Genomic DNA, 27,520 nt, shown 5'->3' on the forward strand with positions numbered 1-27,520 from the left:
TGGCTAAACAAATGCAGTAGGTAGTGACCATGTGGGTTATGTTGATCCAAATGTAACTTGTAGGTAAAGCTAGTGAAGTATTCACATCACTATCAGAGGAGGTATCTAGGCGTATGAGGAGGTGAAGAAAGCCATTTTATGAGCATATGAGCTTGTGCCAGAAGCTGACTGAGTGTTTCCGGAATCTAAGGAGCGACTCTGGTCAAACCTATATCGAGTTTGAAAGGATCAAACAAAATAATTTTAACAGGTAAAGAAGGGCATTAAAAATGGAGCAAACCTCTGATGCTCTTAGAGAGAAGATTATTTTGGAGGAGTTCAAAAATTCACTTCCTGAAGTAGTAAGAACTCATGTGGAACAGCAGAGAGTTAAGATGGCAAGATTAGCAGCTGAAATGGCTGATGATTATGAGTTGGTCCATAAATCAAAGTTTGGCTTCCAAAATCAATTTCAATCCATGAGGGATGGAAATTGGGGAAAAGAGAAATCTTCATGTGGAAAGGGAAAGGTAAATCTCCGTGAAAATGATAAGCATAACTTACCACAGGGGAAAAAGGAAACCCTTGAAGGGAAAGCAAAGTTAAAAAGCTCCAGTGTTTTCAATGTCCCAAAGTAGGTCACATTAAATCAGAGTGTTGGTGGGTTAGGAAAAGCACTGGGAAGCCAGATGTAGGAAAACAGGAGAGGCCAAAGAATTTTGTTAGAGTGGTAATGGAAAGAACAGTGGAAGCTAGAAAGCCGCACCAGAATGTACAAGCTGGTTTGGGTTGGGTAAGGAGGAAGTGCCAGATCTTCTTAAACCATACACTTGTGAAGCTAAACTTTACTCGCATAGACCAGGAGCAGCAGGTAAAGAGGCAACAATATTAAGAGATACAGGATCCTTGCAATGTCTGAAGTTGAAAGGTGAAGAGATGTGTACCTCAGAAGGACTACTGCCAGAAAAGGTACTAATAACAGGAATTCACGGTGAAGCAAGAAGCACTCAATTATATAGTGTCAGGTTAGAGTATCCAGTGAAGAGTGGAGAAGTTGTGGTCAGACTACTTGACAAATTCTCAGCTCCAGGAATACAATTTGTCCTTGCTAATGATATAGCTGAACTATGCAGGACAAATATCCTGGGATTTTTTTTCCTGACTGTATAGTAACAATGTTACTAAATCATCAGTTGAAACAAGAGACTTCAAAGAATACAGATAAGGAAGTTGAAGTGGAATTAGCAGAGACCCTGTTTGATCAAATGATTGACACAAAGCAGGAGCAGACAGATGACAAAGCAGACATCTTTAGCTCAGATAAATGATCTGAATTACAGCAGAAAGGTGAAAAACTAAACCAACTATATCAAAAGGCATACATGGAAAAAGAATCTGAATATATCCCTGAATGCTACGGTTTTAAAAATGATGTCTTCATAAGGAAATGAGACCATCACATATTCAGACAGATGAGAAATAGGCAGAAGTGCACCAACTCATGTTATCAGTGGATTACAGAAAGGTGGAGTTGCGGGTGACGCATCAACTACCAGTGGGGGGGTGGGTGGAGGGGGGGGGGGGTGTAAAACGCAAGCTAACATACAAAAACATTTTAACTGACCTGGTCTGCACAAGGACGTAGATGAATTTTGCCACACATGTCATACATGTCAGGTAATTGGAAAACCATAGGCAGTAATAAAACCCACAACTTTAATACCTATTCCTGCATTTGAGGAATCTTTTACAAGCATCTTAATTGATCCCTACCTAAAACAAAAAGTGGGAATCAGTATTTGTTAATAATAATGGATGTGCCCACCAGATTTCCAGAAGCTTTTCCATTACACAAAATCATAACTAAAAGGATTGCAGAGAAGTTACTCAAATTTTTCACTAGATACAGACTATCTACAGAGATACAAACACATCAAGGCTCAAAGTTTACATCAAAATTATTCAAGGAAGTTATGGACAGCTTCAGAATAAAACAATTCAAGTCTACTGCATACCATCCAGAATCATAGGGAGCACCAGAAAGGTGGCAAGAGCCATTAAAGACTATGTTGAGGGCAGATAGTCAACACTGTCCAGATAACTGGGATAAAGGAATTCTGTTTGCGTTTTTTGCCATCAGAGATGCATCAAATGAATCGGCCAGATTCAATCTATTTGAATTAGTTTTTGGGCATGAAGTGAGAGGACTGCTAAAATTGAATACAGGGAAATTGGCAAGTCAAAATTCAGAGACAACATATTTGGACTAAGTATGTCAAGTTTTAAGGAATGATTAAGTAGAGCGGGTGAGTTGGCTAGACAGCTTTTAAAAGTATTAAACCATATGATGAAACCAGAAGCAGACAAGAAATCAAAACGTGCAATTTTGCTGTTGGAGATAAGGTGCTAGTGTTACTTCCAGTGACAGGTGAACCTTTAAAAGCAAGGTTATTGGACCATATCAGGATGAAAGGAAATTGAGTGAGGTGAACTATTTGATAAGGATTGCAGACAGAATGAAATCTCAGTGTGTGTCATGTGAATATGCTCAAAAGTTATTGTGACAGTGAAGGAAAGCCAAAGGAGACAGCATTTTTGGTTACAATGCAGAGGGAAGAACCAAATTCAAAGGATTCCGAATTAGACATTCCTCAAATTAAATTGAACAATGAGCAAGTTGTCAAAAATTGGGATAAACTATGGAATTACCTTCCAGAAGAAAGGTTAAATGGTCTGGAAAAGAGTTATTGTTATTGCATGGAGCAGGCTACCATCCCTACCTGTTTCAAGAGGGCCAACATCATCCCTGTGCCTACGAAGGCTCATGCAGCATGTCTCAATGACTATCGCCCAGTGGCCCTAACTTCGGCAGTCATGAAATGCTTTGTAAGGTTGGACATGGCATTAATCAACTCCAGCCTCCCCACTACTCTTGACACACTCCAATTTGCCTATTGCACCAACAGATACACATCAGATGCCGTATCACTTGCCCTTCACTACTCCCATGAACATCTTGACATCAAGAACAACTACCTAAGAATCCTACTCATTGACTACAGTTCAGCCTTCAACACTATTATCCCCTCGAGACTGATCACTAAACTTTGTGATCTTGAACTAAGCCCCACTCTCTGCAACTGGATCCTCAGTTTCCTTACCCGCAGGTCACAATCAGAGAAGGCTGGGGACAATATTTCATCGTCATTAACACTCAACACCAGAGCCCCCAGGGATGCGTACTTAGCTCCCCTACTGTACTCACTGTATACCCATGACTGCATTGTCAAATACCAGACTAATGCCATTTACAAGTTCACTGATGACACCACCATTGTCGGTCGTATCTCAGATGGCGATGAAACAGACTACAGATGGGAGGTGGGAGACCTGGAAAAATGGTGCACTGAGAACAACCGAGCTCTCAATGCCGCCAAAACCAAGGAACTTATTATTGACTTTCGGCGGGATGTTACTCATGCTCCCCTTCACATTAACAGCACAGAGGTGGAACGACTGGAGAGTGTCAAGCTCCTGGGAGTGGTCATCCACAACAAGCTTTCTTGGATTCTTCATGTGGACGTACTGGTTACAAAGGCCCAACAACGTCTCTTCTTCCTCAGGCAGCTGAGGAAATTTGGCATGATGGTACATACCTTTGCCAACTTTTATAGGTGCACCATCGAGAGCATTCTGTCTGGACGTATCACTACCTGCTACGGCAACTGTACCATTCAAGATCGGAGACGGTTACAGAGAGTGGTGAACTCAGCCCGGACAATCACAGAGGCCAACCTCCCATCCAGAGAATCCATCTACTATCCCGCTGTCGAGGAAAGGCCGCCAGCATTCTCAAAGATCCATCCCACCGTGGCAATGTTTGTCTATAACCTCTACCATTGGGGGGAAGGTACAGAAGCCTGAACACACACTCCAGCTGGTTTCAAAACAGTTTCTACTCTAATGTTGTTAGAATACAGAATGGACTCACAAACTCTTAACATTCGCATGTATCTGTGTTTTTGTTTTTGCCACTGTTTACTTATTATTTACTTATCTATGCTACTTAACTCTGTGATCTACCTGTATTGCTCGCAAGACAAAGCGTTTCACTGTGCCTCGATACATGTGACAATAAATTCAATTGAATTGAGAGAAATGTGGAAATAAGCTGGGAAGTACTAACCTAGTTGTGCATGATGTAGAGATAGAAAAGGCTGTTTCAATTAAATAACATCCTTATAGGCATAAGCATCTAAGGTTGGCACAGGTTCAAAAGGAGATTGAACGCATGCTCCAAGGCGACATTATTGAAGTGAGTTACTGAAGCTCACCCATAGTAATGGTGCCAAAACTAGATGGTACCCAATGGTTTTGTGAGGACTATTGCAAAGTCAATGCAGTTACAAAGACTGATGCATATCCAATTCCACCTTTGGAAGACTGTGTTGAATAGGTGAGACAAGCAGCTTACATTTCTAAGTTGGACTTGTTCAGAGGATAGTGGCAGGTACTGATGTCTGAAAGAGCGAAGACAATTTTGACTTTCGTAACGCCGAATGGACTGTATCAACTTAAGGTTATGCCGTGTTGTATGAAAAATGCACCAGCCACATTTCAGAGACTAGCCAATCAGGCCATTGCCGGATTACCCAATTTTGTCGTACATAGAGATAACTTGGTGATTTTTAGTCACATGTTGAAGGAGCATTTGCAACATTGATCAGAATTGTTTGATCAACTTTGGGAGGCAGGCTTGGTCATAAACCTAGCTAATAGTAAATTTGCCAAAGCTCAAGTCACCTCCCTGGGCCATGTTACTGGACACGGACAAATGGCCCCACAGAATACAAAACCAAAAGGAATTGGGGAGTTTCCCATACCATCGACAAAAAGAGCAGTACAGAGTAACCTTGATTATCCGAATATCAATTATCCGAATATTGGATTATCCAAAGGAGATCTCGAGGGCCCGACAGAAGCATTACATGAAAGAGCTGTTTCAGCCCTGATTGCGTCTTTTGTTTACACTGATTAAAAACAATCTCTGTCAAGAACAGACCTGGACATAGATGAGAGCCCAGGCACTATCTCCAAATGACTGACCGCCTGTCCTCTCTCCCTCTCCCCAATCTTACCCTGGAGTTCTACACAGTGGTGAATCCTAAACCCCCCTTTCCCAGATATTCTCTCTAACATAGTTCCGTGGAACTTGTCAAAAAGATGTGTGCGCGCGCACTACTTTGAGACTTACCCCAGAAAGGTAGCAGCAGTCTTACTGTTGGTGTCCAGTCTGGCTGCCCCGGAGGAGGGTGGGGGAGCGCGGCTGGGGGCATGGATGGGGGTTGACAGTTGGTGGGGGCGGGCCAGGGGCTGAATGGGTTAGGGAAGCAGGCAGGGGCATTGTTGGGGAGTGGGCGGAGGGCAGTGTTGGACGGGTTTAGGGGGTGGTGCTGGGTGGGCCAGGTGAAGGACGTTGTTGGGGGCAGCGATGTTGGGAACAGGCAGAGGTGGACAGGGGGTGGCGTTAGACGGGATTTGGGGGCAGGAGTAGGGCGGTGTTGGGGAGTGGTCAGAGGGCGATGTTGAGGGGGGGGGGGCAGAGGGTGGGCAGGGACCGTGTTAGGGATAGGCGGGGGGCAGTGGTGGATGGGATTTGGGGGTAGGAGGAGGGCAGTGTTTGGGGGTTGGGGGGCTGTGTTGGGGTGGGCAGGGGTGGTGTGGGGTGCGGGCGGAGGGTGGGCGGGGGAGTGTTGGACAGGATTTGGGAGCAGTGAGAGGGCAGTGTTGGATGGGGTTGGGGGAGGCGGGCAGGGGTCAGGGGGTCGTGCGCGGTTTGCTGCAGTCTCCTCTCCTGAACAGTGAGCAGACTCAGTAGAAAACTCTCCAGCCCAGAGGAGAGCCATTGAAATGATTAACTGAATAATCAATTATCCGAACGGAATAGTGCCCACCCATCTTGTTTGGATAATCAAGGTTCCTCTGTACTATGATTCCTTGGATTGAGTGGATTTTATCGAAAATATGTACCAAATTTTAGCAGTGTGGCTGCTCCACACATTGAATTGTTAAAGAAAGACAAGAAGTTTCAGTGGACAATGGACTGAGTGAAGGCATCTGACAGCCTGAAAGCTGTGTGAACCACTGCCTCAGTGTTAGCCTCGCCTAATTATGCAAAGCCATCCAAGGTGGCTATTGAAGTGAGTGATGTGGGTGTCAGTGCTGTGTTTTTGCAGGAAAAAAAACCGAGAAGATGGAAAGACCTATTGGGTATTTCTCCAGGAAATTGAACATTCATCAGCAGAAATATTCAGCAGTTGAGAAGGAGACTTGGAGCTTGGTGTTGGCGTTACAACATTTCGATCATTATGTGGGCGGCACGGTGGCACAGTGGTTAGCACTGCTGCCTCACAGCGCCAGAGACTCGGGTTCAATTCCCGACTCAGGCGACTGACTGCGTGGAGTTTGCACATTCTCCCCGTGTCTGCGTGGGCTTCCTCCAGGTGCTCCGGTTTCCTCCCACAGTCCAAAGATGTTAAATTGCCCATCGTGTTAGGTTAAAAAGGGGTAAATGTAGGGGAGTGGGTGGGTTGCGTTTCGGCAGGTCGGTGTGGACTTGTTGGGCCGAAGGGCCTGTTTCCACACTGCAAATAATCTAATCTAATCTATCAATGTCACCAAGAATGTTTCTGAGATAATCATATACACTGATCATAACCCATTGAAGGCTGTGGAGAAATTTAAGGACAAATGTTCAAGACTGTTTAGACGGAACTTGTTGTTGCAGCTATTCAATTTGAAAGTTGTGCCTGTGGCAGACAAGAAAGTGTGATAGCTGACACATTGGAGTCATTCAGTGGCAGGAGTAACACAGACTGAAACAGAATGTAGTAGTGCATGTTTGCATGATTATTATCAATGTAATGTATATGGTTGTGGTATACTAACAATTTAAGATTAATGGGTTTAAAATGGATATTAATGGCTTGATTTCTTTTAAGGAGAAAGGTGTGATGATGCTCCTTTAATAAGGTTGTGTTGTACTTAGTATTTTTCAGAAGTGTTTTACTAGACAAAGGTTCCAAATGTCTGGCTTGATTTATTTGAAGCAGCTTTTAAATGGTAAACAAAACTTGTACAACGAAAGGGAAGTGGCCAGTTCTCCCAGCTCAGCTTTTCTCTGGGTTAGTTTTTAGCAGTCTGGCTGTTGAGAGAAAGCAGGCAGTTTTGAGACTGTTGGTCAAAGAAACTGCTACACAGATGGAGATGTTCTATGCTGAATATCTCTGTTATCTCTCCTGCAAGATCCTGTGATTTTATCTTTTTTGCCAAGGAGTGTTTATGGGGGTTGTTGCAAGTATTTGGAACAGCATCATTTAGTTGGGATAGTTTGTTTGGTTTTGTTTTAGTAGTTGGGTTATTCCATATTCTGTTCTCTTGTGTTTGTGTTTCATTTGGTAATCTTGCAAATAAATTGTTTCAGGACATAGAACATTACAGCACATAACAGGCCCTATGGCCCTCAATGTTGCACCGACCTATGAAACCAATCTGAAGTCCATCTAATGTACACTATTCCATTTTCACCCAGATGTTTATCTAATGACCACCTAAATGCCCTTGGCAAGTCTACCATTGTTGCAGGCAGTGTGATCCACACCCCTACAACTCTGAGTAAAGAAACTACCTCTAACATCTGTCCTATATTTACCACGCCTCATATTAAAGCTATGCCCCTCATGCTCGCCATCACGATTCAAGGAAAAAGGCCCTCACTGTCCACCCTATCTAACCCTCTAATTATCTTATACGTTTCTATTAAGTTTCTATTAGGTCAGCATGGTAGCTTAGTGATTAGCAGTGCTGCCTCTCAGCACCAGGGACCCGGGTTCAATTCCTGCCTCGGGCAACTGTCTGTGTGGAGTTTGCACATTCTCCCCGTGTCTGCGTGGGTTTCCTCCTGTGCTCTGGTTTCTTCCCACAGTCCAAAGATATGCAGATTAGGTGAATTGGCTTATGCTAAATTGCCCGTAATGTTAGGTGGATTAGTCTGGGGTAAATGTAGGGAATGGGTCTGGGTGGGTTGCTCTTCAGAGGGTCAGTGTGGACTTGTTGGGCTGAAGGGCCTGTTTCCACACTGTAGGTAATCTAAAATCTAAAAGTCACCTCTCAACATTTTCTCTAACCAAAACAGCCTCAAGTCCCTCAGCCTTTCCTCATAAGACCTTCCCTCCATACCAGGCAACACCCTAGTAAATCTCCTCTGCACCCTTTCCAAAGCCTCCACATCCTTCTTATGATGTGGTGACCAGAACTGTACACAATACTCCAAGTGTGGCCGCAGCAGAGTTTTGTACAGCTGCAGCATGACCTCATGGCTCCGAAACTCAATCCCTATACCAATAAAAGCTAACACACCGTATGCTTACTTAACAACGCTATCAACCTGGGTGGCAACTTTCAGGGATCTTTGTCCATGGACACTGAGCTCTCTCTGCTCATCTACACTAGCAAGAATCTTACTATTAGCCCAGTACTCTGCATTCCTGTTGCTCCTTCCAAAGTGAATCAACTCACACCTTTCCACATTAAACTCCATTTGTCACCTCTCATCCCAGCTCTGCAGCTTATCTATGTCCTTCTGTAACCTGCAACATCCTTCAGCACTATCTGCAACTCCACTGATCTTAGTAATATCCGCAAATTTACTAACCCATCCTTCTACGCCCTCATCCATGTCATTTATAAAAATGACAAATAGCAGTGGCCCCAAAACAGATCCTTGCGATACACCAGTAGTAAGTGAACTCCAGGATGAACATTTCCCAACAATCACCACCCTCTGTCTTCTTTCAGGTAGCCAATTTCTGATCTAAATCGCTAAATCACCTTCAATCCCATGCCTCCATATTTTGTGCAATAGCCCACCGTGGGAAACCTCATCAAGCTCCTTATTGAAATCCATATATTTGGTCATCTTCTCAAAGAACTCAATAAGGTTTGTGAGGCAAGGCCTAGCCTTCACAAAACCGTGTTGACTATCCCTCATCAACTTATTCCTTTCTAGATGAATATAAATCCCATCTCTTATCACCTTTTCCAATACTTTACCCACAACTGAAGTAAGGCTCACTGGTCTATAATTACCAGGGTTGTCTCTACTCCCCTTCTTGAACAAGGGGACAACATTTGCTATCGTCCAGTCTTCTGGCACTATTCCTGTAGACAAAAATGACATAGAGATCAAAGTCAAAGACTCTGCAATCTCCTCCCTGCCTTCCCAGAGACTCCTAGGATAAATCCATCTGGCCCAAGGGACTTATCTATTTTCACACTTTCCAGAATTGCTAACACCTCCTCCTTGTGAATCTGAATCCCGTCTAGTCTAGTAGCTTGTATCTCAATATTCTCCTCAACAACATTGTCTTTTTCCAGTGTGAATACTGATGAAAAATATTCATTTAGTGTTTCTCCTATCTCCTTGGACTCCATGTACAATTTCCCACTCCTGTCCTTGATTGACCCTAATCTTAGTTTAGCCATTCTTTTATTCCTGATACAGCTACAGAAAGCCTTAGGGTTTTCCTTGATCCTATCTGCCAATGACTTCTCATGCCCCTCCTTGCTCTTCTTAGTTCTCTCTTTAGGTCTTTCCTGGCTAACCTGCAACTCTCAAGCGCCCTAAGTGAGCTTTTTTTAAAAACTAAGTGGTTGGGCCAGTTGCATCACTCCTGGAATATCCAGTTTACACCTGCTCAAAACAATGAGAAAAGTTAGAATCTGGGCTACCTTCACAAAATATTTTGAGATGGTCTGGCCTGGTCCATAACAAGAGATCCAGAAAATGTTCTGGGGACCTGCATTCAAATTCTACCATTGCAGATGCTGGAATTTGAATTTAATAAAAAATAAATCTGGAATTAAGAGTCTAATAGTGACCATGTATCCATTCTCAATTGTTGAAAAAACCCATATGGTTCATTAATATTCTTTAGGGAAGAAAACTGCCATTGTTCCCAGTCTGGCCTACAGACCACAACAGGCTTTCCTGAAGAAGGGCTCATGCCCGAAACGTCGATTCTCCTGCTCCTTGGATGCTGCCTGACCTGCTGTGCTTTTCCAGCAACACAGTTTCAGCTCTGATCTCCAGCATCTGCAGTCCTCACTTTCTCCTACAGACCACAACAGTATGGTTTAGTCTGGGCACTTAGGAATGGACAATAAATGCTGGCCTAACAAGTATTTGATCAAGGCTGATCAAGGCAAGTGAACCACATGACTTCGTCACCACCCTTTTGACCGGCTTACCACCTTAAGGGATTTGTAAACAAGCAGCCCAGGATCCCTCCTTTCTCGAAGCCTCTTAGTGTCCTGCCACTCATTGTGTACACCCTTGTCTTGTTACTTCTTCCAAAATGCATCACCTCACTCATATCAGGGTTAAATTCCACCACCACTGATCTGTCCATCTGACCAATTTGTCTATATTCTCCTATAACCTAACACCTTCTTCCTTACTGGCAATCACCCAGCCAGTTTTCAAGTCATCTATAATATTGTTACTCCCTCCACACATTTTCTTCTACATCTTTTAGATATATACCACAAACAATAAGGGATCCAATACTGATCTCCATGGAACACCACTGCACACAAGGCACCCGCAACACAAATAGTCTGCCTCAAAATCACCCCCTCCTGCCGCACCTTCGCAAATAATCTCCCTTGCAAATCTCTGAACAATTTTGGATTCCATTTGCCAAGTTACTATGGAGCTGATCTGTTTTCATTTTCTTGATCAGTCTCCCAGGTGCGACCTTGTCCTGAAATCCACATAAACTACATCAACTGCCCAGCCCTCATCCAAACACTTGGTCATCTCCTCTCAAAGTTCAACCAGATTTGTTAGACATGTCTACCATCTTGCCCTGATCAAACCTTGTCTTGTGGAGATTAATTCTTTCCTTATTTTCTCCAATAGCTTTCTGACCACTGACATGAGACTCACTGGTCCCAGCTTATCTCTCCCATTCTTCTTGAAAAGTAGAACCACATTAGCTTTCCTATAATCCTCTGGCAAATCCCCATTGTCAGAGAGGAATTAAAAACTTTGGTCAGAGCCTCTGGAATTTCCTTCCTTGTCACCCTTTTGTCATGATCCGAAGTGTTGCTACTCAGACTGCGATTGCATTTCAGTCCCAATCTCTGAATTGGTGCTCACCTGGTACAAAATGGTCAAGGTGGTAATTGGAGGGTCTCACGAGTCTATTCCCGGACCTGGTTAAGGGGCAATCTATAGCAACAAAAACTGAGGGTCCAATGACCCTTCTCAGAACTGGGATTAACTCTGAGTTGTCTCTATAGATGCTGCCAGACCTTCTGAGCTTTTCCAGCAATTTCTGCTTTTGCTTCTAATTGCTAGCATCTGCACTTATTTAGATTTTTCTGGGACAATCTATAGGTCCAGGCTGTGGGCAGCTGAGAAGGTTTTTGACTATCTGTCCTTCTTCCACTGCCCATTCTCCCCATTTTGTTTTATCTGTTTCGTTCTGATTGTGCGCTCCTGTTTGAACCTTGAAGCTGAGTGGTTGATGTTACATGCTGTGGCTGTGATAGGAAAGTCTGAAAAATCATTTAAAATAAGACAAAACTAAACTGAATCACATGGAGAAGTCTAATACTGTCTAATACGTAAGTTGGTGGAAAGAGAAGAATTTGAGACAGAAGAATCGAAGAGAACAAACTCACTTTCACTTTCTGATGAGTCCTGCTGATCTAGTTCTGGACTGGAACATCCACTTTCAGGACTCTGCTGCCCACTTTGCTTATTCCGGGTACGTTTTGGTGCAGAGACCTATGTCAATCAAACAGAATATAATCAATACTTCAAATATATCCAACCTTGCTTTAAAAAAATTCTTCGCCAAACATCAGTCCACTGATTCTGCAAAATCAAATGTAGATTTGTACAGATTGTGATTTCCATACACAAAGAGACCTTGCTGACTGATGTGTAAAACCCAACAACTGCGCAGCAAACACAACACCATAACAAAAGGTTACATCAAAATAGGAGTTGGAGTAGGCCATTCAGCCCTTTGAGTCACTCTGCTATTCAATATGATCATTGTCAATCTTCTACTCCAGCACCATTTTCCTGCACTTTCCCTTTATCTATTAAAGTTTTTGATATGTGAAAATTGATTGATCTCAAAATTGGTCTCAGTCCTTATGTCAGCCTCAGCCACATTGGCGACACAGTCAAAAACAAACAGCTCCTCGGCTGAATTGATGCCCTCCAGCATTCCCACCTACAGGAATGGAACAAACTTCAAGACACCATCTACAATACTGCATTCTCAATATATGGTGACTAAGAATGGACAAATGCTTACTGGCTTTGAGACTAACATTGCTATTTTGACAACTTCATTGAAGCCAAGTGATCTGCTCTCATCGATTACAAGAGAAATTCAAGTAAGTAAATGAATGAATAGTAGTTCAAAGCAAACTCCAATAGACTGTTAGGCAATACAGCAATGATTGATTATTGTAACTTTGCCAGAATATCCAAAAGACCTTGGACACAGGGAATATCATGAACGTTTATGAAGGAATTAGAAAGGCAGCAGATCCACCTTCAAGGAAAATAAGTCCATGGTAAACAAAAGCTGGGGAGATCATCAGGGACTGCAATAAACATTTAAAGAGATATGTGGAACACTATCTTGAGAAGGTGTTACCCAGGAAGTTTTCAACAACATTTACCAAATGGTTCAAGGCGGCAGCTCACCACCACCTTCTCACCAATAAATGTTGGCCCCAGTCAGTCTCGGCCACATCTCATGAGAACATAAAAAAGAAGCCTATGGCAAAACTGGACATGAAACTGAGAGTGGAAGTTGTAAAGACCACATCTCTTTATTTCCTTTATTTTTTGGATTGTGGATTGAGAAAGTAAAAAAAACTTTAAAAGGCTTTGAAGAAACAGAAAGAAGTAACTCATCAAACTTCTCTGGTGCTAGTGAACTATGTTTTGCTGATTTTCATACATTTTTCTATTCTTAATACTTTTGTCCTGTCTTTGTGTTTCTGGCATGATGAGAGAGGGGAAAGTTAAGGGGCAGTGTTTTAAGTAATAGATTTATAACGTAGCAATTCCTACTTCCTTTTTGCTATTTGTTAAAAATAATTTGTTTAGAATTTGTCTTTCCTTGTTATGTACATATACCTAGCCAGCCTTTTCTTGACACCCAAGATCATCAGACACTATATAATCTGAACCAAGCTTTTTCACATTTCTTATGACTCTGGGAATAGTGGGGCTTGATTTCTAGTGAACTACCCTCTTGAACAAGTAAGGGGCTTAACAAAACTATTGACTTACTCACTATTGGCAAACTCCAGGTGCTGATGCTACATCAGTGGACCTCATCAAGCATAGGAAATGGAGCATCAGCACAAACTTCTGTGTCTGTTGGAGGTTGGGGGTGGGGGGGGAAGAAAGAGTGCCCCAGGATATGTATGTGATATGATTCTGACGCTTCGCCATAACGATGGTGATTAAAGTGATTGCAACAACTATCAAGGCTTCTTACTGTTTTCACAATGCTCTGCAGGATTTGACAGTGTTGTCCAATTTAGACAGCAGCTCCTGGCTGAATGCATCTGCCCCTAATTCAAGTATGGTTTCAGAACTGGAAGACTGTTGACAATCTAACCAGGTTCAATAATGACCAATAATCTATCACTTGATGACAAAATCAACAATGCATCACAAATGCTACAGCTGTAACATCCAAGTTGATTGAGAAGGTATGGGACAACAGCAACCTGGCTGACAACACCAAACTGAGAGTCTGCACTTTCAGTGCACTCCCCTCCAGTGCTGACACTTCGTCAACATCTATCATGCAGGAGAAAAGGCTGAATAGTTGCCACCTTTACTGTCTCATGGATAACCTCAGCAACTTCTTGCAGGACAAGTTCACCAACTCAGGGCCTGGAATATGCAAATTTCATCAGCATTAACTCATTGCTAAGGAATCAAGTCTACTGAGCTGTGTTCATCAGATGAAAAATGGATATACACTCATTCAGAGACCTTCTGTGTGGTGATCTGTTCACTGGGTCACAACCTCCTGGGCAACAATATCTCTACTTCAAGGACACCTGACAGTAAGACATGAAGATGATGGATATTGATGACTGGAGGATAGTCACTGATGGTTGTGACCTCTGGACCGTTTAGAAGGGGCGAACTGGAGAAGAATTTCTCCCAGAACCAGGGGATACAGTTTCAGAATATTAGAAGGCCAGTTAGGACTGAGATGAGGAGGAATTTCTTCACTCAGAGGATAGTGAATCTGTGACTTTCTGCACCCTGATAGTGATGGAGGCTCAGATAGAGTCATAGAGATACGCAGCATGGAAATAGACCCCTCATTCCAACCCGCCCATGCCGACCAGATTTCCCAACCCAATCTTGTCCCACGTGCCAGCACCCGGCCCATATCCCTCCAAACCCTTCCTATTCATATACCCATCCAGATGCCTTTTAAATGTTGCCATTGTACCAGCCTCCAACACATCCTCTGGCATTTCATACATGTACCACCCTCAGGTGAAAATGTTGTCCCTTAGGTATCTTTTATATCTTTCCCCTCTCACCCTAAACTTATGCCCTCTAGTTCTGCACTCTCCCCACCCCAGGGAAAAGACCATGTCTATTTATCCTATCCATGCCCCTCATGATTTTATAAACCTCTTTAAAGTCACCCCTCAGCATCCGATACTCCAGGGAAACCAGCCCTAGCCGATTCAACCTCGCTCTATAGCTCAAATCCTCCAACCCTGGTGACATCCTTGTAAATCTTTTCTGAACCCTTTCAAGTTTCACAACATCCTTCCAATAGGGAGGAGACCAGAATTACACACAGACGTTCACTACATTCAAGACAAAGTTTAATAGATATCTGCATGTAAAAATTATCAAGAATATGGGGTTAGTGCAGGAACTGGTGAACATAGAACATTATAGCGCAGTACAGGCCCTTCGGCCCTCGACGTTGCGCATACCTGTCATACCAATCTGAAGCCTATCTAACCTACACTATTCCATGTACGTCCATATGCTTGTCCAATGACGACTTAAATGTACTTAAAGTTGGCGAATCTGCTAATGTTGCAGGCAAAGCATTCCATACCCTTACTACTCTCTGAGTAAAGAAACTATCTCTGACATCTGTCCTATATCTATCACCCCTCAATTTAAAGCTATGTCCCCTTGTGCTCACTGTCACCATTCTTGGAAAAAGGCTCTCCCTGTCCACCCTATCTAACCCTCTGATTATCTGATATGTCTCTATTAAGTCACCTCGCAACCTTCTTCTCCTTAACGAAAATAGCCTCAAGTCCCTCAGCCTTCCTTCGTAAAACCGTCCCTCCATACCAGGCAACATCCCAGTAAATCTCCTCTGCACCCTTTCCAAACCTTCCACATCCTTCTTATAATGCGGTGACTAGAACCATACACAATACTCCAAGTGCGGCCGCACTAGATTTTTGTACAGCTGTAGCATAACCTCATGGTTCCAGAACTCGATCCTTCTATTAATAAAAGCTAAAACACTGCATGCCTTCTTAACAACCCTGCCAACCTGGGTGGCAACTTTCAAGGATCTGTGTACCAGGACACCGAGATCTCTCTGCTCATCTACACTCCCAAGAATCTTACCATTAGCACAGTACTTTGCATTCCGGTTACTCCAACCAAAGTGTATCACCTCACACTAGTCCGCATTAAACTCAATTTGCCATCTCTCAGCCCCAGCTCTGCAGCTTATCTATGTCTCTCTGTAACCTACAACATCCTTCGTCACTATCCACAACTCCACCAACCTTAGTGTCGTCTGCAAATTTACTAACCCACCCTTCTACGCCCTCATCCAGGTCGTTTATAAAAACGACGAACAGCAGTGGACCCAACACCGACCCTTGCTGTACACCACTGGTAACTGGACTCCAGGATGAACATTTCCCATCAACCACCACCCAGCAAGCCAATTACTGATCCAAACTGCTATATCTTTTTTTTTTTCTCTCCCCTTATTTAAACGCGGGCTCCGAGTTTTAGGCCTCAGTCTCTCGGAAGACTTCGCGACGGCTGGTGGGTAAGTTTGGTCGCTTATTTATTAGTTAAAAGTTTAAAGTTTTCCTTCAAAAAAGCGGTAGCAGACCCGGAAGGCGCGCTAGGTTACCTGGGTAAGGTTTTTTTTTCTCTCCCCTTATTTAAACGCGTAGGCAAGTCACCCGAGGCACTACATGAGTAGTGCCTCCCACCCTTCCACCTCCTCTAACCTAATAATAAGACCAATTGTGACTAGCGGGTAAGTGCTGCATTTTCCTTGTTTGTTTCTTTAGATTTAGTTGGTTTTTGTTGTTTTTTTTTAAGGAAAGCTTACTTTTAGAGGGATGGCAGTGCAGAGAGGGCAATGTTCCTCTTGCAACATGTATGAGGTGAGGGAAGCCATTAGCGTCCCTGCTGAGTACACTTGCAAGAAGTGCACCCATCTCCAGCTCCTCCAAACCCGTGTTAGGGAACTGGAGCTGGAGTTGGATGAACTGCGGATCATTCGGGAGGCAGAGGAGGTCATAGATCGGAGCTATAGGCAAGTAGTTACTCCGAAAGTTCAAGATAGATGGGTGACAGTGAGGGGGAGTGGGAGGAGGAAGCCAGTGCAGGGACCCCCTGCGGTCATTCCCCTCAAGAACAAGTATACCGTTTTGGATACTTGTGGGGGGGATGACTTACCAGGGGCAAGCAACGAGGTTCAGGCCTCTGGCACGGAGCCTGGCCCTGTTGCTCAGAAGGGTAGGGTGGAGAAAGGTAGAGCAATAGTTCTTGGGGACTCGATAGTGAGGGGTACAGACAGACGGTTTTGTGGGGGCGACAGGGACTCACGTTTGGTATGTTGCCTCCCAGGTGCAAGGGTACGTGATGTCGCTGATCGTGTTTTCCGGGTCCTTAAGGGGGAGGGGGAGCAGCCCCAGATCGTGGTCCACGTTGGCACCAACGATATAGGTAGGAAGAAGGGTGAGGATGTCAGACAGGCTTTCAGGGAGCTAGGTTGGAAGCTCAGAGTTAGAACAAACAGAGTTGTAGTCTCTGGTTTGTTACCCGTGCCACGTGATAGAGAGTCGAGGAACAGGGAGAGAGAGCAGTTAAATGCGTGGCTACAGGGATGGGGCAGGAGGGAGGGATTCCGATTTCTGGACAACTGGGGTCCTTTCTGGGGAAGGTGGGACCTCTATAAAAAGGATGGTCTACACTTGAACCTGAGGGGCACCAGTATCCTTGGGGGGAGGTTTGCTAGTGCTCTTTGGGAGGGTTTAAACTAACTCCGCGGGGGCATGGGAACCAGGACTGTAGCTTTAGGGTACAGGACCTTGAGTGTAGGGAGGTTAGGAATAATGCAGCGATCTCTAAGGAGGGTGCCTGTAACCAGAAAGGTGGATTGAAGTGTGTATACTTCAATGCCAGAAGTATAAGGAATAAGGTAGGTGAACTTGCAGCGTGGGTTGGTACCTGGGACTTCGATGTTGTGGCCATTACAGAGACGTGGGTAGAACAGGGACAAGAATGGCTGTTGCACGTTCCAGGGTTCAAATGTTTTAGTAGGATCAGACATGGGGGTAAAAAAGGGGGAGGCGTGGCATTACTTGTCAAAGACAGTATCACAGCAGTGGAATGGACGATGGAAGAGGACTTGCCATCTGAGGTAGTTTGGGCTGAGGTTAGAAATAGGAAAGGTGAGGTCACCCTGTTAGGTGTTTTCTACAGGCCTCCTAATAGTCCTAGAGAAGTAGAGGATAATATTGCGAGGATGATTCAGGAAAAGAGTGAAGGTAGCAGGGTGGTTGTTATGGGGGACTTTAACTTCCCAGATATTGACTGGGAGAGCTATAGCTCGAGTTCATTAGATGGGTCGGTGTTTGTACAATGTGTGCAGGATGGTTTCCTGACACAATATGTCGACAGGCCAACAAGAGGGGAGGCCATATTGGATTTGGTTCTAGGTAATGAACCAGGCCAGGTGTTAGACTTGGAGGTAGGTGAGCACTTCGGGGACAGTGACCACAACTCGGTGACTTTTACTTTAGTGATGGAGAGGGATAATCGTGCGCCGCAGGGCAAGAGCTATAGCTGGGGGCAGGGAAATTATGATGCAGTGAGGCATGACTTAGGATGTGTGGATTGGAAAAACAGGCTTCAAGAGAAGAACACTAATGAGATGTGGGGATTGTTCAAGGAGCAGCTACTGCGTGTCCTCGATAGGTATGTACCAGTCAGGCATGGTGTAAAGGGCCTTGTGAGGCAGCCGTGGTTTAGTAAGGAATTGGAGTCCCTTGTGAAAGGGAAGAAGGCGGCATATGTAAAGATGAGGCGTGAAGGTTCAGTAGGGGCGATTGAGAGTTATAAGGTAGCCAGGAAGGAGCTAAAGAGGGAGCTAAGAGAAGCGAGAAGGGGACATGAAAAGTCTTTAGCTGGTAGGATTAGGGAAAACCCAAAGGCTTTCTATAGGTATGTCAAGAATAAAAGGATGACTAGGGTAGGTATCGGTCCAGTCAAGGATAGTAGTGGGAAGTTGTGTGTGGAGGCGGAGGAGATTGGAGAGACATTAAATCAGTACTTTTCATCAGTATTCACTCAGGAACAGGACACTGTTGCTGATGTGAATATGGAATCACAATTAATTAGAATGGATGCCCTGGAAATATGCAGGGAAGAGGTTTTGGGAATATTGGAAAGGATGAATATAGATAAGTCTCCTGGGCCTGATGGCATTTACCCCAGGATCCTAAGGGAAGCTAGGGAGGAGATAGCAGAGCCATTGGCCTGGATTTTTATGTCGTCGTTGTCAACGGGAATAGTACCAGAGGACTGGAGGATAGCGAATGTGGTCCCATTGTTCAAGAAAGGGAGTAGGGATAGCCCGAGTAACTATAGGCCAGTGAGTCTGACTTCAGTGGTGGGCAAAGTCTTAGAGAGAATGGTAAGGGATAAGATTTATGAACATCTGGGTAGGAATAACGTGATCAGGGATAGCCAGCATGGTTTTGTGAAGGGCAGGTCGTGCCTCACAAACCTTATTGAGTTCTTTGAGAAGGTGACCAAGGAAGTGGATGAGGGTAAAGCAGTAGATGTTGTGTATATGGATTTTAGTAAGGCGTTCGATAAGGTTCCCCATGGTAGGCTAATGCTAAAACTTCGGAGGTATGGCATTGAGGATACATTAGAGGTTTGGATTAGGAATTGGCTGGCTGGAAGGAGACAGAGGGTAGTAGTTGATGGATTATGTTCATCTTGGAGCGCAGTTACTAGCGGTGTACCACAAGGATCTGTTTTGGGACCATTGCTTTTTGTTATCTTTATAAATGATCTAGAGGAAGGACTTGAAAGCTGGGTAAGCAAGTTTGCGGATGACACAAAAGTCGGTGGAGTTGTGGATAGTGAGGAAGGAAGTGGTAGGTTACAGCGGGATATAGATAAGTTGCAGAGCTGGGCGGAAATGTGGCAAATGGAATTCAATGTAGCTAAGTGCGAAGTCGTTCACTTTGGTAGGAATAACAAGATGATGGATTACTGGGCTAATGGTAGGCTACTTGGTAGTGTGGATGAGCAGAGGGATCTTGGTGTCCATGTACACAGATCTCTGAAAGTTGCCACCCAGGTAAATAGTGCTGTGAGGAAGGCATATGGAGTACTGGGCTTTATTGGTAGAGGAATTGAGTTCCGGAGTCCTGAGGTCATGTTGCAGTTGTATAAGACTCTGGTGCGGCCTCATCTGGAGTATTGTGTGCAGTTTTGGTCGCCATACTATAGGAAGGATGTGGAAGCTTTAGAACGAGTGCAGAGGAGGTTTACCAGGATGTTGCCTGGAATGGTAGGAAAATCTTATGAGGAAAGGCTGAGGCACTTGGGGCTGTTCTCATTGGAGAAGAGAAGGTTTAGGGGAGATCTGATAGAAGTGTATAAGATGATTAGGGGTTTAGATAGGGTAGATACTAAGAACCTTTTACAGCTAATGGAGTCAGGTGTTACTAGGGGACATAGCTTTAAATTAAGGGGTGGTAGGTATAGGACAGATGTTAGGGGTAGATTCTTCACACAGCGGGTTGTGAGTTCATGGAATGCCCTGCCCGTATCAGTGGTGAACTCTCCTTCTTTATGGTCATTTAAGCGGGCATTGGATAGGCATTTGGAAGTTATTGGGCTAGTATAGGTTAGGTAGGATTCGGTCGGCGCAACATCGAGGGCCGAAGGGCCTGTACTGCGCTGTATCCTTCTATGTTCTATGTTCTATCTCCCACAATCCCATTCCTCCACATTTTGTACAATAGCCTACTGTGGGGAACCATATCGAATGCCTTGTTGAAATCCATATACACCACATCAACAGGTTTATTCTCATCTACCTGTTTGGTCACCTTCTCAAAGAACTCAATAAGGTTTGTGAGGCACAACCTACCCTTCGCAAAACCGAGCTGACTGTCCCTAATCAAATTATTCTTTTCTAGATGATTATAAATCCTATCTCTTATAACCTTTTCCAACACTTTACCAACAACTGAAGTAAGGCTCACTGGTCTATAATTACCAGGATTGTCTCTACTCCCCTTCTTGAACAGGGGAACCACATTTGCTGTCCTCCAGTCTTCTGGCACTATTCCTGTAGACAATGACGATTTAAAGATCAATGTCAAAGGCTCGGCAATCTCCTCCCTGGCATCCCAGAGGATCCTAGGATAAATCCCACCCAGCCCAGGGGATTTATATATTTTCACACTCTGCAGGATTTCTAATACCTCCTCCTTGTGAACCTCAATCCCACCTAGTCTAGTAGTCTATATCTCAGTAATCTCCTCGACAACATTGTCTTTTTCCAGTGTGAATACTGTTGAAAAATATTCATTTAGTGCTTCCCCTATCTCCTCTGACTTCATACACAACTTCCCACTACTATCCTCGATTGGCCCTAATCTTACTCTTGTCATTCTTTTATTCCTGAAATACCTATAGAAAGCCTTAGGGTTAACCCTGATCCTATCCGCCAACAACTTCTCATGTCTCCTCCTGGCTCTTCTGAGCTCTCTCTTTAGGTCTTCCTTGGCTATCTTGTAACCCTCAAGTGCCCTAACTGAGCCTTCACATCTCATCCTAACATAAGCCTTCTTCTTCCCCTTGATTCCACTTCCTTCGTAAACCACATCTCCCGCACTCTACAGTTTCCTCCCTGACTGACAGGTACATACTTATCTAGGACACACAGTAGCTTTTCCTTGAATAAGCTCCACATTTCTAATGTGCCTATCCCCTGCAGTTTCTCTCCCCATCCTATGCTTCCTAAATCTTGCCTAATCGTAATTGCCTTTCCCCCAGCTGTAACTCTTGCCCAGTGGTATACACTTATCCCTTTAGTGATGGCAAGTAAACATAACAGAATTGTGATCGCTATCACCAAAGTGCTCACCTACTTCAAAGTCTAACACCTGGCCGGGCTCATTACCCAGTACCAAATCTAATGTGGCTTCGCCCCTTGTTGGCCTGTCTACATACTGTGTCAAGAAGCCCTCCTGCACACACTGGACAAAAACTGACCCATCTATAGTATTCGGACTATAGTGTTCCCAGTCAATATTTGGATAGTTGAAGTCCCCCATGACAACTAACCTGACTCTCTCACTCCTATCGAGAATCATCTTTGCTATCCTTTCCTTTACATCTCTGGAACTATTTGGAGGCCTATAGAAAACTCCCAACAGGGTGACCTCTCCTTTCCTGTTTCTAACCTCAGCCCATACTACCTCAGTTGACGAGTCCCCAAACATCCTTTCTGCAACTGTAATACTGTCCTTGACCATCAATGCCACATCTCCCCCTCTTTTACCATCTTCTCTGTTCTGACTGAAACATCTAAATCCTGGAACCTACAACAAGCATTCCTGTCCCTGCTCTAACTATGTCTCTGAAATGGACACAACATCGAAGTCCCAGGTACCAACCCATGCTGCAAGTTCACCCACCTTATTCCGGATGCTCCTGGCATTGAAGTAGACACATTTCAAACCAACTTCTTGCTTGTCGGTGCAATCTTGCGTCCCAGAAACTTGATTTTGGACCTCCCTACTCTCAACCTTTTCTATAGTCGAACTGCAATTTTGGTTCCCATGCCCCTGCTGGATTAGTTTAAATCCACCCCAATAGCCTTCGCGAATTTCCCCCTCAGGATATTGGTACCCCTCTGGTTCAGATGATGACCATCCTGCTTGTAGAGGTTCCACCTACCCCAGAAAGAGCCCCAATTATCCAAGAATCCAAAACCCTCCTTCCTGCACCATCCCTGTAACCACATGTTCAACTCCTCTCTTCCTATTCCTTGCCTCACTGGCACGTGGCACGGGCAACAAACCAGAGACAACAACTCTGTTTGTCCTAGCTCGGAGCTTCCATCCTAGCTCCCTGAATTTCTGCCTTTAAATCACCATGTCTCTTCCTACCTATGTCGTTGGTGCCTATGTGGGCCATGACTTGGGGTTGCTTCCCCTCCCCCTTAAGGATCCCAAAAACACGATGAAGTAGAAGATCAATCATTGAAGGGTGGAGTGGTCCTGAAGGGCTAAATGGCCTACTCCTAATTCCATTTCTTATGTTTTTGTGCAGAAGTGAAAGCTCAGCTGGCCAAGAACAGCCCAGAGAAAAGAGTGGCCGTGAATCAAGTACCTTCTCAAGCCCAGCACCTTGCCATGCAGCAAGTGCAACACAGTCAGCTGAACCATTTTGGGGCTTATTACTCACACAAAGCACAGAGTTGCCACCACAATGCAAACCATTATCTTAAGAGATCACCACCAACTTCTCAAGAGGAGTTAGGGATTGGCAATAAATGCCGACCCAGCTGGTGACACCCACATCTTGTGACCAAATTTAATAGAACCAAAAGGATAAAGAATGCATGAGCATGGGCACGGGCACATCATCACCTCCACCTCATCCACATTAATTCTACTTGAAGGCATATTGTCTGTTTCTTCATCTTTCTAGGTCAAATTTCTGGAACTCCCCCTCTAACAATAATGTGGAAGCACCTTTGCCACATGGACAGCTGTGGTTCAAGAAAGCTGTGCATCACTGGAGTTTAGAAGAGTAAGCAATTTATTATTGTCCCATGTACTGAGATACAGTGAAAAGTATTGTTTTGTGTTGCAACCCGGGAAAATCATACCATACCTAAGTACATCAGGATAATAGAACAGAATGCAGAAAAGGTGATGTGATTGAAATATAAAATCCTGAGGGATCTTGAGAAAGTAGATGTGGAGAGGATGTTTCCTCAAATTAGACAATCTAGAATCAGAGATGACAGTTCAAAATTCAGGGGTGGCCCCTTTGAAATAAACGGATTTTTTTTTCTTTCAGAATATCAGGAATCTTTGGCGCTCACTTTCTGAAAGGTTGGTGAAAACAGTTAGATACATTTTTGTTTTTTTAAAAAAAGGACGAAACATTACCGGGGTAGACAGGAAAGTGGATGAGGTTAGCTATGATCTTGTTGAGTGGCCGAATAGGCTCAAGGGGCTGAATAGCCAACTTTCCCTCCTTACATGTACATATATATCACCTTCTCAAGGATAACTAGGGATGGAGAGCCAGTGAAACCCACGTCTTATGAATGCATTAGGATTTAACAAAAACAGTGAAAGGCAGTAAAAGGTTGTGGAAAATCGATTCACTCTTAATTCAGTACATGATATAATCACAAATTATGAAATATACAAAAGAAGGTTTGAGTAATATTAAAGAACCAAAGTCCACATTATATCTAATGCATCAGCACACCACTTCACAGTGAAATATACATGCTTCTTACTCACATTTCTGGTCAGCGACTATTCATGGTATTGTTCAAACCATGGAGGGAATTGGACATGCTTTCCCAAAGACAGGAAGATCATTGTAAAGTACAACAGTTGTGGCAACTATCTTGGATGGCACTATGGCTGGGTATGGCACAGTGCCACTGCCCACCATCTTTGATCAATGAAGGAGATAGCAGGATGGAAGGTGGATGAGGTTGGGTTATTTACAAATATGCTGCGATGCTTAAAAAGAAAAAAATTTCAAAGCTCTTTTAAAATTATTTCATTTAACAGGAACAATATTTGGATAGACCAAATTCAACAAAAATCAGCAAGAAAAGTTTTCTAGCAGTTGTATAACCTTAAATGTGAAGCTCAATTATTTTGCCATTCTCGGTGATAGGAGTTTCAACTTGATGGACTTTCACTGATGACCAATTTGAGTGTGGAAGTTGGAGAAAGAAAATTGTTGTTTTATTCCTTCAAGGGATGAGAGCATCACTGACTAGGTCAGCATTTATTGCCCATACCTAATTGCTGAGATGGTAGTTAAGAGTTCTCATATTGCTGTGGGTCTGGTGTCATGTGTAGACCTGACTAGGTAACAATGGCAATTTCCTTCTCTGAAGGACATTTGTGAACCAGATGGGTTTTTCTGACAATCGACAATGGATTCATGGTCATCATTAGACTCTTAATTCCAGATTTTTATTGAATTCAAATTCCACGATGTGCTGTGGTGGCATTTGAACCCAAGTCCCCAGAACATTACCTGGCTTCTGGATTAACAGTCCAGCAATAAGGCCATTGGCTTCAAATTGGTTGGAGGAGGGGGGAAAAAAAAAATCATATTTGATTTATGGATGGGCACCAATTAAAATCAAATTGGTATTACACAATCTTAAAACCTACCTGACGCTTGTAATTGTCTTTCCTTCCCCCTTGGTTACTGAGACTAATTATACTGGCAGAACGTACCATTGGAGTTCGGTGCCAAACTTTGGACTGGATGACACCTTCTTTTTCAAACTGAACGAGGTCATTGAGTGGGTCCCAGGGCCGGGTGCTGCATGCAATAAAATATACTACATTGTTAGTTATCTTTCAAAATAGTTTTGATCCAAGGATCCAACACAATTTGATGATGAGAAACTGAACCAGTCATAACAATACTATGGTAATAAGAACAGGTCAGAGGCTAGGAATTCAACAAGAGTAACTCACCTGCCAACTGCTCAAAATTGGTCTACCTTTTACAAGGTACAAGTCATGAAAGGAATATAGTGCACTTGCATAGATGAGTGCAGCTCCAACAACACTTGAGATATTCACAACATCCAGGACAGAGCAAGCTACTTGATCAACACACCAGCCGATACCCTCAATATTCATTCTCCTCATCACTGACAGTGTCAGCCAAGAGCTTCTCAACCATACAATCCATACTCATGATCTCTACCATCTAGAAGAACAAGAGCTCCACATACATAGGAACATTACCACCTACAAATTCTACTCAAAGTAGAAACACAGTTATAACATGGCTATAGCACAGAAGGTGTCATCTGGTCCATTGTTGAAGCTGAAAAATGTGTTGCTAGAAAAGTGCAGCAGGTCAGGCAGCATCCCAGGAGGAGAATCGACGTTTTGGGCATAAGCCCTTCTTCAGGATTTGGTCCATTGTGTCAGTACAAACTCAATTCATTCAAATCTTAAAACAATCTAAAGAAATGCCACTGGACCTAAAACATCACCACCAGATTTACTGAATTCCCCACTTATTTCAGTTTTATTTAAATTTAACATTACAACCTTGCCTTTTCCTGACAACTCTGCAAATTTTTCCTTTGCAGATAACAGTCTGATTTCTTTTTGAAATAATTTGATTGAATTTGCTATCACCACATTCTTGTATTTGAGACCTTAACCATTCACTGCACAAGAAAGGTTTTCGACTTGTCACTTCTGCTTTCTTTACCAGTTGCTTGAAATTCGTGCCCTCTCATTTTTGATCCCTTAACAAATGGGAACATTTTTTCCCTGACTGCTCTGCTCAGACTAAAGATTATGAATATCTCCTCTTAACCTTCTCACCTGCAAGCAACACAGTCACAACTTTTCCAGTCTATCTAAATATGGACGGTACAAAGGTGAATGGGAACTTTGTTGTGGGTAAGATGTAAAGTGGCTTCAAGAGGATTTGGGCAGGCTCAGTGAAGATGGCAGATGGAATATAATATAGAAAAATGTGAGGTTATCCATTTAGGTAGGTGGGACAATAATGCACACTACTTCTTAAATGGTAAGAGGTTGCAAAACATAGACATACAGAGGAACCTAGGTGTCCTTGTTGTCAAGTCACATACACATACACATGCACCAAACTATGAGGGAAGCTGATGGAATGTCAGTCCTTATTGTAAGAGGTTTTGAGCACAGGAGTTTTAGTTCAATTGTATAGGATTTTGGTTAGATTACACCTCGAGTACTGAATGCAGTTTTGTCTCATGAAATATATTATTGGCATAAAGGGGGTGCAACAAATGTTTACCAGACTTGTTCCTGGGACTATCAGACTGTCCTATGAAGAGAGAGATTGGACTGACTGGCCTGTACTCAATAGAACAAGGTAATAGAGAAGCATGGACACGGTCAATAGCCAGAGACTTTTCCCCATGGCAAGACTGACTGGCACGAGAGGTGATAGTTTTAAGATATTAAGAGGAAGGCATCGAGGAGACGACAGAGGTAGGTTCTTTACGCAGAGAGTTGTGAATACATGGAATGCGTTGCCAATGGTGGTGGTGGAAGCAGAACCATTTAAGTGACTGCTGGACATGCACGTGGACAGCAGTAAATTGAGGGGTGCGTAGATTAGGTTATTTTAGTTTACATTGGGAATAATTCTCGGCACATTGTGGGCCGAAGAGCCTGTTTTGTGCTGTACTTTTCTATGTAGAACATGTGGAACGAATCTGAAGCCCATCTAACCTACACTTTCATTTTCACCCATATGTTTATCTAATGACCATTTAAATGCCCTTCAAGTTGGCGTGTCTACTACTTTTGCTGGCAGAGCATTCCACACCACTACCATTCTCTGAGTAAAGAAACGACCTCTGACATCTGTTCTATATCTATCACCCCTCAATTTAAAACTATGTCCCCTCGTGCTAGCCATCACCATCCAAGGAAAAAAGGCTCTCACTGTCCACCCATTTCAACCCTCTGATTATCTTATATGTCTCTATTAAGTTACCTCTCCATCTTCTTCTCGCGAACAAAAACAGCCTCAAATCCCTCAGCCTTTCCTCATAAGACCTTCCCTCCATACCAGGCAACATCCTAGTAAATCTCTGCACCCTTTCCAAAGCTTCCACATCTTTCCTAAAATGTGGTGACCAGAACTGTACGCAATACTTCAAGTGTGACCACACCAGAGTTTTGTACAGCTGCAACATGACCTCATGGCTCCGAAACTCAATCCTTCTACCAATAAAAGCTAGCACACCATATGCTTTCTTAACAACCCTATCAACCTGGGAGGCAACTTTCATGGATCTGTATCCGTGGACACCAAGATCTGTGTGACCAGTGGAGTGCCACAAGGATCAGAGCTGGG

At 43.6% G+C, this 27,520-nt stretch overlaps 1 protein-coding gene across 6 annotated transcripts in view; it reads right to left on the reverse strand.

The window, feature by feature from the left end:
* osbpl8 (oxysterol binding protein-like 8) overlaps positions 1-27,520 on the reverse strand; it is a 419,660-nt gene that overhangs the window by 15,513 nt on the left and 376,627 nt on the right. For 3 of the 6 annotated variants that reach the window (XR_009645711.1, XM_060839573.1, XM_060839569.1), the window contains 3 exons: positions 24,811-24,964; positions 11,728-11,833; positions 9,127-9,198 (listed from right to left, as the gene is read on the reverse strand). Coding sequence is in view for 5 of the 6 variants with exons in the window: in XM_060839573.1 (XP_060695556.1) it covers positions 9,127-9,198; positions 11,728-11,833; positions 24,811-24,964 (332 nt within the window). In the remaining variant the exon portion in view is untranslated. Of the gene's footprint in view, positions 1-9,126; positions 9,199-11,727; positions 11,834-24,810; positions 24,965-27,520 lie in introns of those variants that run through there. The other 3 variants (XM_060839571.1, XM_060839572.1, XM_060839574.1) reach the window with 3 other exon arrangements.

Source organism: Hemiscyllium ocellatum, chromosome 19 (genome assembly GCF_020745735.1).
Source record: "Hemiscyllium ocellatum isolate sHemOce1 chromosome 19, sHemOce1.pat.X.cur, whole genome shotgun sequence".
NCBI lineage: Eukaryota > Metazoa > Chordata > Chondrichthyes > Orectolobiformes > Hemiscylliidae > Hemiscyllium > Hemiscyllium ocellatum.